The following is a 12,582-nucleotide window of genomic DNA, read 5'->3' as shown; positions in this document are numbered from 1 at the left end:
TAACAAATTCAAAACCTTTGGTTACCATATGGTAACTAATTCAAATCCTCCAGTTACCATGTGGTAACAAAATCAAAACCTTCAAGCATAGTATACTTGAAAAATTTATAGAGTTTCAAAATTTTTATTTGGTTTTGCTTGCTCCAAATCTTCTTGCTCAACTTGCCTAAAATAGGCAGCCCTATGCCCTACCTATACTCTCTACCTAGCCCCTCTAGAATATGTGCTCTCCGTCTTTCAATGAACCATCCAATGTTAGTCTTAGTTATACTAGTAAAACTCCCTGCCGTGTAGGTTCTCTTTCTCTCTCTCTCTCTCTGGTTAGATGATAGATCGCTTTGGTCTCTTCACGACTCACGAGTCACGAGTGTTCCTAGAAAGCTTCAAAGTTATATTCTTCTTCTCTTCTTGTTCTTCTCTCTTCTCTACTCTCTATCTTCTTCTCCTTTTTTCTCTCTCTCACACTCTCTCTCTTCAATGTAGTCGATAAAATTTATTCTTCAAGATGTCTTTTACCAACCTGGAACATGAAAAAGAGAGACTTAAGCGATCTTCTTTAACATATCAAACACATTACTACACAATTTCAATATTATGTAACCTCCTAACCTTGCATACACTAAACACTCAAAGCACTTTTATCCTCGATTGGTAGAACTCCATAGAAAAACTTTGTCTATCTCTTCTAGCCTTGGTAGGAATCAGTTGCGGCCTCAGTTTGTAACATTCTATGGTTAATTCAAATCAAGCTCAACAAAGAACTTCTAAAAAAATAAACACTCAGAGTACAAACAAGACACCTCTTTGCTTAACCTTGCAAGCATACCAATTCATAATAAAAAGGCACTTGTATTGGGTACACACTAACAATCAAAAAGACATAAAACAAATGACAAATTCACACAATATCAAAGATAAATATGAGAGCTCTTTTCTTAACATAACATAGCACTTAATTGAACGGATTCTTTGAATGCACCTACCATTAAAAACAAAAGCAATCACAGTTTATGAGTGATCCTGGAGTGTTTCGAGGATTAATCGTGAACATGATGAAGCTGATGGAAACGCTGATGAGGTGAAGGCCATGAATGTGCAGCCCAAACAGGGGAAGAATCAGAGAAGAATTGTTTTGGTGCGTGTTTACGGCAGAGATGCAAGTTGAGCAACACCTCCTGCCACCACTGCCAAAGTGCACGAGCTGGAAATGGTGGCCCGTCTCCTCCACTTTGCTACCTAGAAATTACCTCTCAGGTTAGAAGGAGAGGGGTTGCTCCCACGTGTTGGGGTCCCTGCCAATGGCATACTTGTTTACATAGGCGCATATACCGGCCTGATCATAGCCAACCATGTGCAAGCCTACGAGGCTCCCATGACACTAGCAAAGGTGCCATTGGGTGCATTCGGAACCTACCTGCAGGTTTGGTAGCTTGTCCACCAGCCGCTCTCTTCCTACCAGGAACCACCCTATCTAGCTCCTCCTACACTCCCTTCAGAACCACTGCCCGCAGGTATGGCAGCTCGCTGCTCTCTTCCTACCACCCTATCTAGCTCCTCCTGCACTCCCTTTAGAACCTCGGGGTGTCGCAGCAACTCAACAAGAGCCCAGTCCACTACAAATTGTACCAGCTCTCCCCAAGTACATATCCTGTAAAAGACACAAGCCGCGATTGCATCAAGTGTAATTGATAGAAATTCACTAATCTACAGTCATATACAAGTTTACAACTCCAGCTTCTAGTAATCTTACCATTATGACTGCTGTTGTCGGTTATTTGCACTTTAGAATTGGCCTTCTACGCCTCAGTTGACACCACCTCCAGCAACACGTCCAACAGATCCTCAAGGCGATCTGGCCCACTCCTCACGTAGTTCTCAGCCCTCCTCCTCTGCTGGATAATCTTCCCCATCACTTGCTGCATCTTCTTCCCCACGGCTTTCATCCTCCTTTCCCAGCCCTGCAGATCCATCCACGCCAAGGTGGGGATGAAGTCTCCCACGTTGGGCACCCCGAGCAGCATCATAGGGTATAGCCATTGTCTCCCTCTTATCTCCCTATTTCAACATAGAGGTAGAAATAGGGAGATAAGAGGCTGACAATGGCTATACCCTACAATGCAACGCTCATGGATTGCTCAGGTCATATATAGATGTGAATCACGAGATTATTGTGGCACAAAACAACAACCAAGAGCATCAAATTATCTTGAGACAACAAAAAGAAGCTCAAAAGAGATACAAGTTCTGTGGAATGGTAAGCACATAATACATTGGGTGAGACATAATACATTGGGTAAGGAGCTGACTCATTACATACAAAAAATAATAATCAGATAAATGCACAAAAATTATTATGTTCGTGAAGACTTGATGTTTGTTCCCTCTAAGCTCCTCGTATGTAGTTCAATGTAGAACTTTCTCGACAAAAAATGATGCTGGAGTTATTTTGCTTCAAACTTGCTGGAAAAAAAATGATGCTAGAGTTACGATGAAGCAAAATAACTCAAGCAAAGATACAAAAATTTGAATTGTTTTATGTCTTGAACTGATTCCTCATGCTATCTACCATGGCCTTCGCCCGTGCTCCTTTAACGCTTTCCATATTTGTTCCACTCTTTTCCAGTCCACCTTCTCGTATGGAATCCTTGTCATAGAAATCATCATATGAGCATCCAATGTGTCAAGATGCAAGTCGCTTCTTAGCTTTGATTTCACTTCATTTTGTTTCCAAAACCCTCTTTCACAGGTTGCCGTACTCACCGGAACAACCAAAATCCTTTGCCACAATCTCATTATTGTAGGAAAGTCTTCAAACCACTTTCCTTTTAGAAGCCCATCTTTTGAGTAACTCACATCTGAAATGCAATATCTCCAGGCACCAAGCATACTTTTGTGAGGACAAGCATTGTACAAGGTCTCCACAAAGCCTTCTCTTTCAGCATAACATGTTGAGGAATCTGCTCCTCCAGCACTAAAATGCTCGAAAAGAGTCTTCAACCATGTAGAAGTTGATTCACCTCGTCTTCCTGCAATATCTGGATACCCAACTGGCTCAAAAAATTTCATAGCCTTGAATACTTCAAGGTCCTCAAGTCTAGTGTCTAAAGCTTGAAGAAGACGTTGCACGTGTTGCTTTGCTATGTTCTTACAGTCTTCAAGTGATCCAGATTCAGCATTTTCAACATTTTCTCCCGTTACCTGATCATGTATTGATCTCCAGGTGATGGGAAAACTTTTAATGCCGCCACCTAATGTTTCAAACCCCATGAATCCAATGGAGCTTGTGCCCTTCATGAATTTATTAAGCCTCATTGAGTCTTTGGCAAACTCACTTTGCGGGTCCAAGTACCTGGTTTGTAATATGTTTTTGGTTTTTTGAAACTTTGCTCCAAGCGTTGAAACATCAACGATGTTTTCCTGAAAAACTTTGCTCAGTATGTTCAATTGCTCCAAAACATCAGCAAGGTAGTGAAATAAAAACTGAACTTGATAAAGCAGCATATTCCCATAATCTGGATGATTATTTGCTTTCCAAAGTTCCAATATAGCTGGCATTACCTCTACAATTCTGGCCATAACCAAACCTCTTGAAAGCCATCGAACACTGTGAAGTTGTAGAATTTTCAAGTCATGGACTTGAAACTCTTTCAAAAGCTTTGAAAATTCAGCATGTCGATTACTAGATTTTCCCAGCCAAGTGTATACTTTTCCTGCTAATTTGTCCATATACTCCAATTCTAGAAATTGATCAACAGCATCTTTGGCAGCTAATGCCTCTCTATGTGCAATGCAATGAACAGCAATTAGAGAGGGAAACAACCTTTTCAATCTAGCCACTACACCTGTTTTCTTCCCTGTCATGGTGCTACAACCATCAGTGGCAATGGCGACAAATCTTCTTGTGTCGAGCTTCAAATCCTTGAAGAGCTTAACGATGCTATTGTAAATTGTTTCAGCATCAGCCTGTTCTATTTCCAATAGCTGCAAAAAATTCACCTCAACCTCAAGTTGTGATGTTAAGTAAGTCACATAAACAATCAAGTGCTTCTCCAGGCGTCGATCTGTGCTTTCATCGATGGACAAAGAGAAAAATTGACTTCTTCTCAGCTTTGTTAGTAATTCACCTCTTACATAATCACAGATAGCCTGTAGCATCTCCCTTGCAGCCATAGCATTTCCATAAGTCCCATAACTATCACTAATAGGGATAAAAGGTGTCTGCATGAATCTTAAGAATTCTATAAGCCTTGGGATACCATGCAAGCTCTTTCCTTCTAAAGCTTTATAGTAAACTGCCTGCATAACACTTATGACTTGAGACCTGTAAACTTCCCCACTTCTTTGCAAGCCTGTATCCATTGCTCCAACTATTTGTCCTCCACTTTTTAGAAGCTTCTCTTTTATCCTCTCAGCACTTTGGTGCTGATTCGTACTTTCATGTTTTCTGAATGCTGCAAGGTGCATAACATCTGATCCTGTGGTTGCAAATTTGTTTCTTTTCTTTGCTGCTATACAGACCTGGCATTTCACAACTAATTCACCATTTTTGGAATCTGGCAGCACCCAACCGTGAAAAAACCTCCAAGAGTCTCTGAACTTTCTTTTTGATCCAACCTTTGGCTTTGAGGTACTAGCTTCTGTGGCTTCATTACTTTCTTCTATCTCAGCCAAAAGCTCATCGTTCCCTTCGGAAGTAGATGACATTTCTCCAAATAACTCTGCAAACATTTGATTGCATCGTGCATCTTGCTCAGATTTTTGCACCTCCGAAGGGACTAGAGGTGAGCGTGCTAAAATCCCGCTCTTCAAATTCAATTGTTTAAAAGTTCCTGTTGACAAGATTCTACATAAATATGCAAACACAAAAAAAACGGTAGACAAGACACAAGAGGCAGCAGGCTGGTCAAAGTTAAAGCATGATTACCTTTGCTTCCAGCCATATCTTCTTATGCAGATATCTTCTCACGCAAAACATGAATCTTTCAAAGAACCATAAGAGGGTCACCTGCACATTTTGTGATAAAAAACTTAGTTTTTTTATCTTATCAATATTTCATGCAAGCATTTAATTATGCTTCACTCGATAGGACTAGACCATACATACCTATCACTATCATAAGCTTCTTCAGCTCCTCACATGGTATCCTTTGAGCCTACCCCCACCATCCACTTCACCATAGACCTGGCAGACATATATGAGCACCATGTAAGACAGTATGTCAAATCAGTGTGAGCCGTGTTGATGCGCCAGATCACCAGAAGTATCTATATACGTTCAGTAGGGAAGATAGTATATCTTGCAGGAGGTTATGAATGTATGCACACATGTTCTAGTACCTCCCAGGATGTGCAGTAGCTCTCTCTCTCTCTCTCTCTCTCTCTCTCTCTCTCGCTCTCGCGGAAAAGATCATATCTTATATATACCCTAAGTATAGCGATCTCCATGAGTGCTGGATCCGGCCTGCTCATGCAGTATACAAACTGTCAGACATGAATGTGGACTCTAGGTCTCTGATTGTGTGTCGATCATGGTGCAAAATGTGATGAGTGGAGGATGAACCATCTCGAGAGAGAGTACTCCCATCTGATATGCCCACCTAAGGGATCCTCTCTCTCTCTCTCTCTCTCTCTCTCTCTCTCTCTCTCTCACACACACACACACACACAAGGCATACAACTAGAATCTCCCTTGCTTCAAATTTTCTCAAACTTCTTGCCTTTGCTTTTTTTGTCTGCATTCTATCAGCTCTCTTGGTTCAAGGAGGAGAATTAGAGATGGAGGCTCTCCTAGCCTTCAAAGCAAACCTGCAGCAAGCTGAGGCTTTGACAAATTGGGTCAAAGCTCAACAACTCCATGTGCGTGGACTGGGGTGGCGTGCACAGGCCCAACTGTAACCTCTCTCCAACTGTATGGAATGCAGCTCAAGGGCACCATCTCCCCACAGCTTGGAAATCTAGTCAGCTTACAGTCCTTAAACATTAGCTTCAACAGCATCACAGGAGAGGTCCCCATTACGATCTTCAATTTGATCAATTTAGAGAACCTTGATCTGAGCCAAAACCTCCTCTCAGGTGAACTCCCTTCCCAAATAGGCAATCTCATGAATTTGAAGCAGTTAGCCTTAGGTTTCAACTCTTTTGGTGGTAACCTCCCTCCCCAAATAGGCTCCCTAGCACACTTGCAAAGCCTAGATCTGGAATCAAACTCCTTGACAGGCCCCATCCCTCCTGAAATTGATCACCTTGAAAAGCTCACATTCCTTGACTTGAGCTCCAACAGCTTCACTAGCCTTCCTCCTGAGCTGGGCCAAGCTGTTCTTCTGCTCATACTTGACTTAAGTAACAACATTATCTCCTCTACTTTTCCACCTGAGCTTGGGAATCTGACCAGCTTGCAGTACATGGACTTGAGTAACAACTCCATCGATGGCTCCATACCTGCAGAGATTGGCAAGATGAAGAGCTTGACTGATTTGATTCTCAATCATAATAAGTTGATCGGCCATCTGCCAGTGGAAATAGGCGCCTTAGGAAACCTGATGAGCTTGTCTGCTTCAGACAATAATCTGACAGGGCCTCTGCCTGATGGGCTTGGCCAGCTCTATAGTCTGGAGAAGATAGAACTTTCCAGCAACATCATCGCATCACCATTGCCAGAGAGCATTGGAAACCTTAGGAATCTGAGGATACTCTCCATGTCCAACAATCTCCTAAATGGGTCCATCCCATCTGGGTTGGGCAACTGCACCAACTTGGCGACCCTCATGCTGTCATTCAATGCTCTCTCTGGCCCAATACCAGACTCATTAAGAAATCTTCAATCCCTGATTGCCTTCTCAGTTGAGAGAAACAAGCTCAGTGGCCCTCTTCCGCCATGGCTGGGGAGCTGGAAGTTTGTGTATAACATTCTGGTTGGCTCCAACAGCTTGACTGGAAGGCTCATCCCTGAGCTTGGGAACTGCTCTTCACTCACGTCACTATCTGTTGAGGATAATCAGCTCACTGGCCCTATTCCATCAGAGCTCTGCAATGCCAGAGCCCTTCAGAATCTGTCTTTGCAAGGCAACAGCTTCATGGGCACCCTCACAGACACATTCAGGGACTGCACAAATCTCACTGAATTACATTTGGACAACAACCAGCTTGCTGGCACTATTCCTGCCTACTTTGCAAAACTTCCTCTCGTCATTATTGAGCTTGCATCCAATAATTTCACAGGGTCCATACCAGATGAGCTGTGGAGCTCCACTACCCTGCTTGGGTTTGAGGCCAGCAACAACTACCTTGTGGGTGAATTGCCCCCTCTCGTGGGTAACCTCATGCCTTTGCAGCATCTAGGCTTGAGCTTCAACCAACTAGAGGGTGTCATCCCGAAGGAAATTGGTAAGCTTGTGAACTTGCAAGTGCTTTTTTTGCATGGAAACCGCCTCCAAGGCTTCATCCCAGCAGAGCTGTTCAATTGTGTGCAGCTCACAACTCTTGATCTTGGATCTAATCAGCTATCAGGGCTAATCCCAAGACATATTGGGAAACTAATCAATCTGGAATGCCTAGTTCTTTCACATAACAGCCTCTCTGGCCCTATCCCACCGGAGGTTTGCTTTGGGTTCCAGCAGACCTCAATCCCAACCTCAAGCTATGTGCAACACCATGGCTACTTTGATCTCTCTTGGAACTCTTTGTCAGGGAGCATACCGGCATCCATTGGGGATTGCATTATGGTGGTGGAACTGTACTTGAATCAAAATCAGTTTTCTGGTGCCATACCACTGCACATGGCACATTTGACCAACTTAACAAATGTTGATCTGTCCAGTAATCTTTTAAGTGGGGGCCTGCCAGAGCAGCTGGGAGGCTTGAAGAAGCTTCAAGGCCTAAATCTAGCCTTCAATGAGCTCACGGGTGAAATTCCTCCAGTGTTCAGTGAACTACACAGCTTGGTTAGCATGAACCTCTCTGGAAACAGGCTGACTGGCCCTCTACCTAGTGAGCTAGGGAAGCTGGCAGCACTTCAACATCTAGATTTGAGCCAGAATGGAATCGCAGGTGAGATACCCCTGGCATGGGTGGAGCTGAGCAGTATAATTGGCCTGTATCTCCAGGGAAATCAGCTTGATGGTGGTCTTGAGATTTTGTTATCTGAAGAATCAGTATGGCAGGAGATGGGTATACTTAATCTCAGCTGTAACGCCTTAAGTGGACCCATTCCTGAAGAAATTGGGAATTTAAGCGGGCAACTTATCTTGATCTGCATCATAATGGTTTGAATGGCAACATCCCTGCAAAGATTGGAGCCCTTTCTCAGCTTCTGTATCTAGACTTGTCTGGGAACCAGCTACATGGGCCTATCCCTTTGGATCTCTGTAGCCTCACAGAGCTGGAGTACTTCAATGCTTCTAGCAATATCCTGGTTGGGGAAATCCCTTATAGTGGAATTTGCAAGAATTTCAGTGCTGGATCTTTTGCAGCAAATGAAGCATTGTGTGGTAATGTCATTGATGTTGGGTGCCAAGGGAACAGCCAGCCATCCACCCCGCTCTTGAGCACAGGTGCCATCCTTGGCATTGCAGTGGGCAGCACCATTGCAGTCCTATGCTTGATGTTTGTCTTAGCTAGATGGAGGATGCTAAAGCAAGAGGTTGCATCGGAGTTGGCAGATGAGAATAAGAAGTTGAATAGGCCCTTGGATCCCAACATGTGCTTGCTTGCGAGCAAGATGCAGAAGGAGCCCCTCAGCATCAACGTTGCCATGTTTGAGAGGCCTCTTCTGAGGCTCACTCTTGCCGACATTCTCCGTGTCACCGACAACTTCTGCAAGGCCAACATCATTGGAGATGGGGGGTTTGGCACAGTGTACAAAGCTGTGCTTCCAGATGGGAGAACGGTTGCCATCAAGAAGCTGGGGCCAGAAGGCATGCAAGGAAATAGAGAATTCTTAGCTGAAATGGAGACACTGGGCAAGGTGAAGCATAGAAACCTAGTTCCCCTCTTGGGTTATTGCTCATTTGGGGATGAGAAGCTCCTTGTCTATGATTACATGATCCATGGAAGCTTAGATCTATGGCTCAGAAACAGAGCTGATGCCTTGGAAGTCTTGGATTGGGGCAAGAGGTTCAAGATTGCTTCGGGTGCAGCACGGGGGCTGGCCTTTCTGCACCATGGATTCATCCCACATATTATCCACAGGGATGTGAAGGCAAGCAACATACTTCTAGATGCTGACTTCGAGCCTAAGTGGCAGATTTCGGGTTGGCACGCCTCATTAGTGCATGTGAGACCCATGTCAGCACTGACATTGCAGGGACTTTTGGTTACATACCTCCTGAATATGGGCAAAGCTGGAGGTCCACAACAAAGGGGGATGTGTACAGCTATGGGGTGATCTTGCTTGAGCTCTTGACAGGTAAGGAGCCAACAGGGGCAGATTTCAAGGAGGTTGAAGGGGGGAATTTGGTGGGCTGGGTAAGGCAGATGATCAAGAAAGGCAGAGTGGCCGACATTCTCGACCCTGCCATATCAGATGGGACTTGGAGGGTTAAGATGTTGCAAGTCCTTCAAGTGGCAACTCTCTGCACCTCTGATGACCCCCTCAGATGGAGCTCATGTCAGGGTTGGCCGCTACACCCGCTCACCCTCTCTTGCAAGCCTTGTGCGTTCTCCTTCATAGCACATGGCTATCCCTATTTTGATGTTGCGGATGGCAACCTCATGTCATATGACCCCTACTACACAAATGGTGCACGACCACTAATAATTCACTACTATGGCCAACAATCAACTGTATGTAATGTCCTCGTTGGTTAAAGCCTAGTAAAGCTTCCCTCTTGTACTACTTATGTCATGCTACTTTTGATGGTGTTTATAGATAAAATCAAAGGTAATATGTAGAGTGCTCCAACAAGAAATAATAGCCAATACCTCCCTATTTATTTTCTTTTTGTTAAATATGATGCTTGCCTGATTGATATGCGATTGATATGCAATGTGCATACCAATGTTAAAAAAGAAAGCAAAACATAAGGTTGATAGGGACTTACCATTACTATGTTTCAGAAATTAAAAAAGCAAACACACTGTAATGTTAATGGTATGTTTCAAAAATAAAGAAAGCAAAATATTGACAAGGATGGACATAGCTATGTTTCAAAAAGAAAAAAAACAAACACTTTACACACTGTTGTTGACAGGCAAACATCACATAAGCTTTTGAATAAGAATTAGAATTTAGGAGAAATAAGAGCAATGTACCTAGCAAGGTCGAGACTCGAGGGCGCCTGGCAAAGGTGCACACGTTGAGAGTTGAGACGGAGGTGGACTCTGGGTAGATCGTAGAATACAGGAGGGTGAGGGCTGAGGTCATACGCAGCTTGCAGAGAAATAGAGGGCGCCTGGCAAAGGTGGGATCGTAGAATACAGGAGGGTGAGGGCTGAGGTCATGCGCAGCTTGCAGAGAAATAGAGGGAAAGAGCTCGCAAGGTTGATGGCGCTCTTTTACGAAACTGAGGGTTTTCAAATTGCATCGTTTGAAGTTTCACAAATATGAAGTTAAATTAATTTAGTGAATTCAAACTTCAAAGCCAAAGTATATTGGCCTGCCCGGTTAGAAGTTACATATATATATATATATATATATATATATAAATTTTAATGGTAATTATTCCAAAAATATAAGTTACCAAATGGTAGCTTATTTGAAACCTTGAGTTACCATTATGTAACTCGATCCCCAAGCCAAGTTACCAAATGGTAACTCCAATTGGAGCTCGGGTTACAATTGGTAACTTTTTTGGCCTTTGGTTACAAGGTGGTTACCAAATTTATGCAGTGTTCTCCAACCCCTTCTCCTTCGGCGTGGTGGCCACCTTCGAGGCCCCACTGACGCTGGGCGCCTCCAACCGCTCGGCGTCGGCTGGGGTGGCGCAGGGCTTCTACGTGCTGGACAGCCAGAAAGGCTTCGTGCTCTTCCATACCTTCACCGCCACCATCGACGACGGCACCTACAAGGGCACCCTCACCATCATGGGCCAAATCGTGGAGTCCCAGAAAGTGCGCACCCTCACCGTCGTTGGCGGAACCGGCGACTTCCTCCTCGCGCGCGGCCTCGTCACCAGTCGCCTCGCCGAGCTCGTGCCGGTTATGCCTGCCCGATGGATACTCTCCTTTGATCTCGACCTCTACTACTAGACCACTTGTTGGCATGCCTGCTGTCTTGCACTCATTGCCTTTTTCCTTTAATAACCAAGAACCTTCACCTTAGGCGTTGCTTTTTTCTTCAATAACCTAGGCCATTCTATACGTCCGGATGTAAGTATTCTTTATTCTTTATTGCTGTCGCTAGTTCTGGTAAGCATGGATCCCACATCATGAGGTATCACCTCAACAATAAGTAATGTTCTACTTAGAAAATCATAGCTACTAAATTGGGACTCACAAAACATCATTGCTTCACATCAATTATTATTACGAAAATTTCACATTAAATACTAGCTTTATTTCTCTAAGGCCCTAGCATATAACTATAGAGAATGTTTTTATTATGTAGCTTCTTTTTTGTCTAATTTTGGGGAATCTCACGATCTCTCCACAAGTGAGCTGAGAAGTGTTTGTCTTGACATCGAGGTAGCTTGAAGGTTAGTTCTTGATTTTGCATGTTTTCCAACTTTTTTGTTGTCCATACTTATGTGACTTGATGTCGGCTCCTTAGGATTTCACGTCTTCCGCTATCTTATAAGAGGCATTGGATCCACTACAAGAGAATGGGGGGTCTACCCAAGAAACTTAACCCCGCATAACTTAGAAAAAGAAGGAAGTGTGAGAAGTGGTTGTCATCTCGTGGTACGAGCACGGTTATAAATGCAATCATATACATGGCTAAGCCATGTTTATAGTCGCATTTTTAGCCCCAAAACCATGGGATAGGCCCCCAAACTCGAGATGATCAGAACCTTGAAACCCTAGGATAATCTTCAAACCCAACAGGAAGAGAGACTAATGTTGCAAGCAATACATTATTATTATTATTATACAAATTTTACTTAAATTTTTCAAGCCAAAAACTATGAAAAATTATACAACAATAAAATATATGTATTGGTGTGATCACTTAGGGTTTCCATTCAGTGATTATGTCTTGAATCAAATCCATACATGCCAATGAGTTTGTATCAAGATCCATGGCCCTAATATCAACAAAGAGATCTATTCCATTTGTGGATTCTTCAACCTCTACATCACTAGCATCTTCTATGGCCCCAATATCAACAGAAAGATCTATTCCACTAGTGGAATCTTCACCCTTTACATCACTAGCATCTTCTAATGTGTTTGGAGCATCACCTTGGATGTGGCATCTTGATCTAATTCCACTAGCTCATCATCCATGAGCTCCTCAACCTCCTCATTTTTAAGAATCATTCTTGATCGAGGAGCAATTTGTATAGCATCAATAGTATCTTCAGATGCATTTTCTTCATCATCTTGGACGTGGGAACCATCTACTTGATTGGTAATTGGCGCTATCTATTGTTCTTCTACTTTATCCACATCTTGATCTACTTCCACCAGTTTGTGCATGAGCTCCTT

At 43.4% G+C, this 12,582-nt stretch overlaps 1 protein-coding gene and 1 pseudogene across 2 annotated transcripts; one reads left to right on the top strand and one right to left on the bottom strand.

Annotated features, from left to right (window-relative positions):
- Positions 1 to 360: 360 nt before the first annotated feature.
- LOC147609072 (uncharacterized) lies at positions 361 to 10,564 on the bottom strand. 2 transcript variants are annotated; one of them, XR_015264388.1, is made up of 4 exons: positions 10,249 to 10,564; positions 4,925 to 5,005; positions 1,751 to 1,958; positions 361 to 1,648 (listed from the first exon to the last, which is right to left on the bottom strand). XR_015264388.1 is itself a non-coding variant. In XM_086788664.1 (2 exons), exon 1 carries the CDS (start codon positions 4,462 to 4,464, stop codon positions 2,563 to 2,565), a length of 1,902 nt encoding a protein of 633 aa, XP_086644790.1. In that variant the 5' UTR covers positions 4,465 to 4,474; the 3' UTR covers positions 361 to 1,648; positions 1,751 to 2,562. The 2 variants fall into 2 exon arrangements, 1 of the variants encoding a protein (XP_086644790.1); XM_086788664.1 differs by lacking the exons at positions 4,925 to 5,005; positions 10,249 to 10,564 and having other exon boundaries at positions 1,751 to 4,474.
- LOC147609071 (uncharacterized) lies at positions 5,728 to 11,184 on the top strand (annotated as a pseudogene).
- Positions 11,185 to 12,582: the final 1,398 nt, after the last annotated feature.

This window comes from Cibotium barometz, chromosome 52 (genome assembly GCF_041138505.1).
Source record: "Cibotium barometz isolate CiBa-2024 chromosome 52, ASM4113850v1, whole genome shotgun sequence".
Taxonomy (NCBI): domain Eukaryota; kingdom Viridiplantae; phylum Streptophyta; class Polypodiopsida; order Cyatheales; family Cibotiaceae; genus Cibotium; species Cibotium barometz.
Note: the sequence above shows the minus strand (reverse complement) of the source record. Positions and strands in the feature narration are given on the sequence as shown.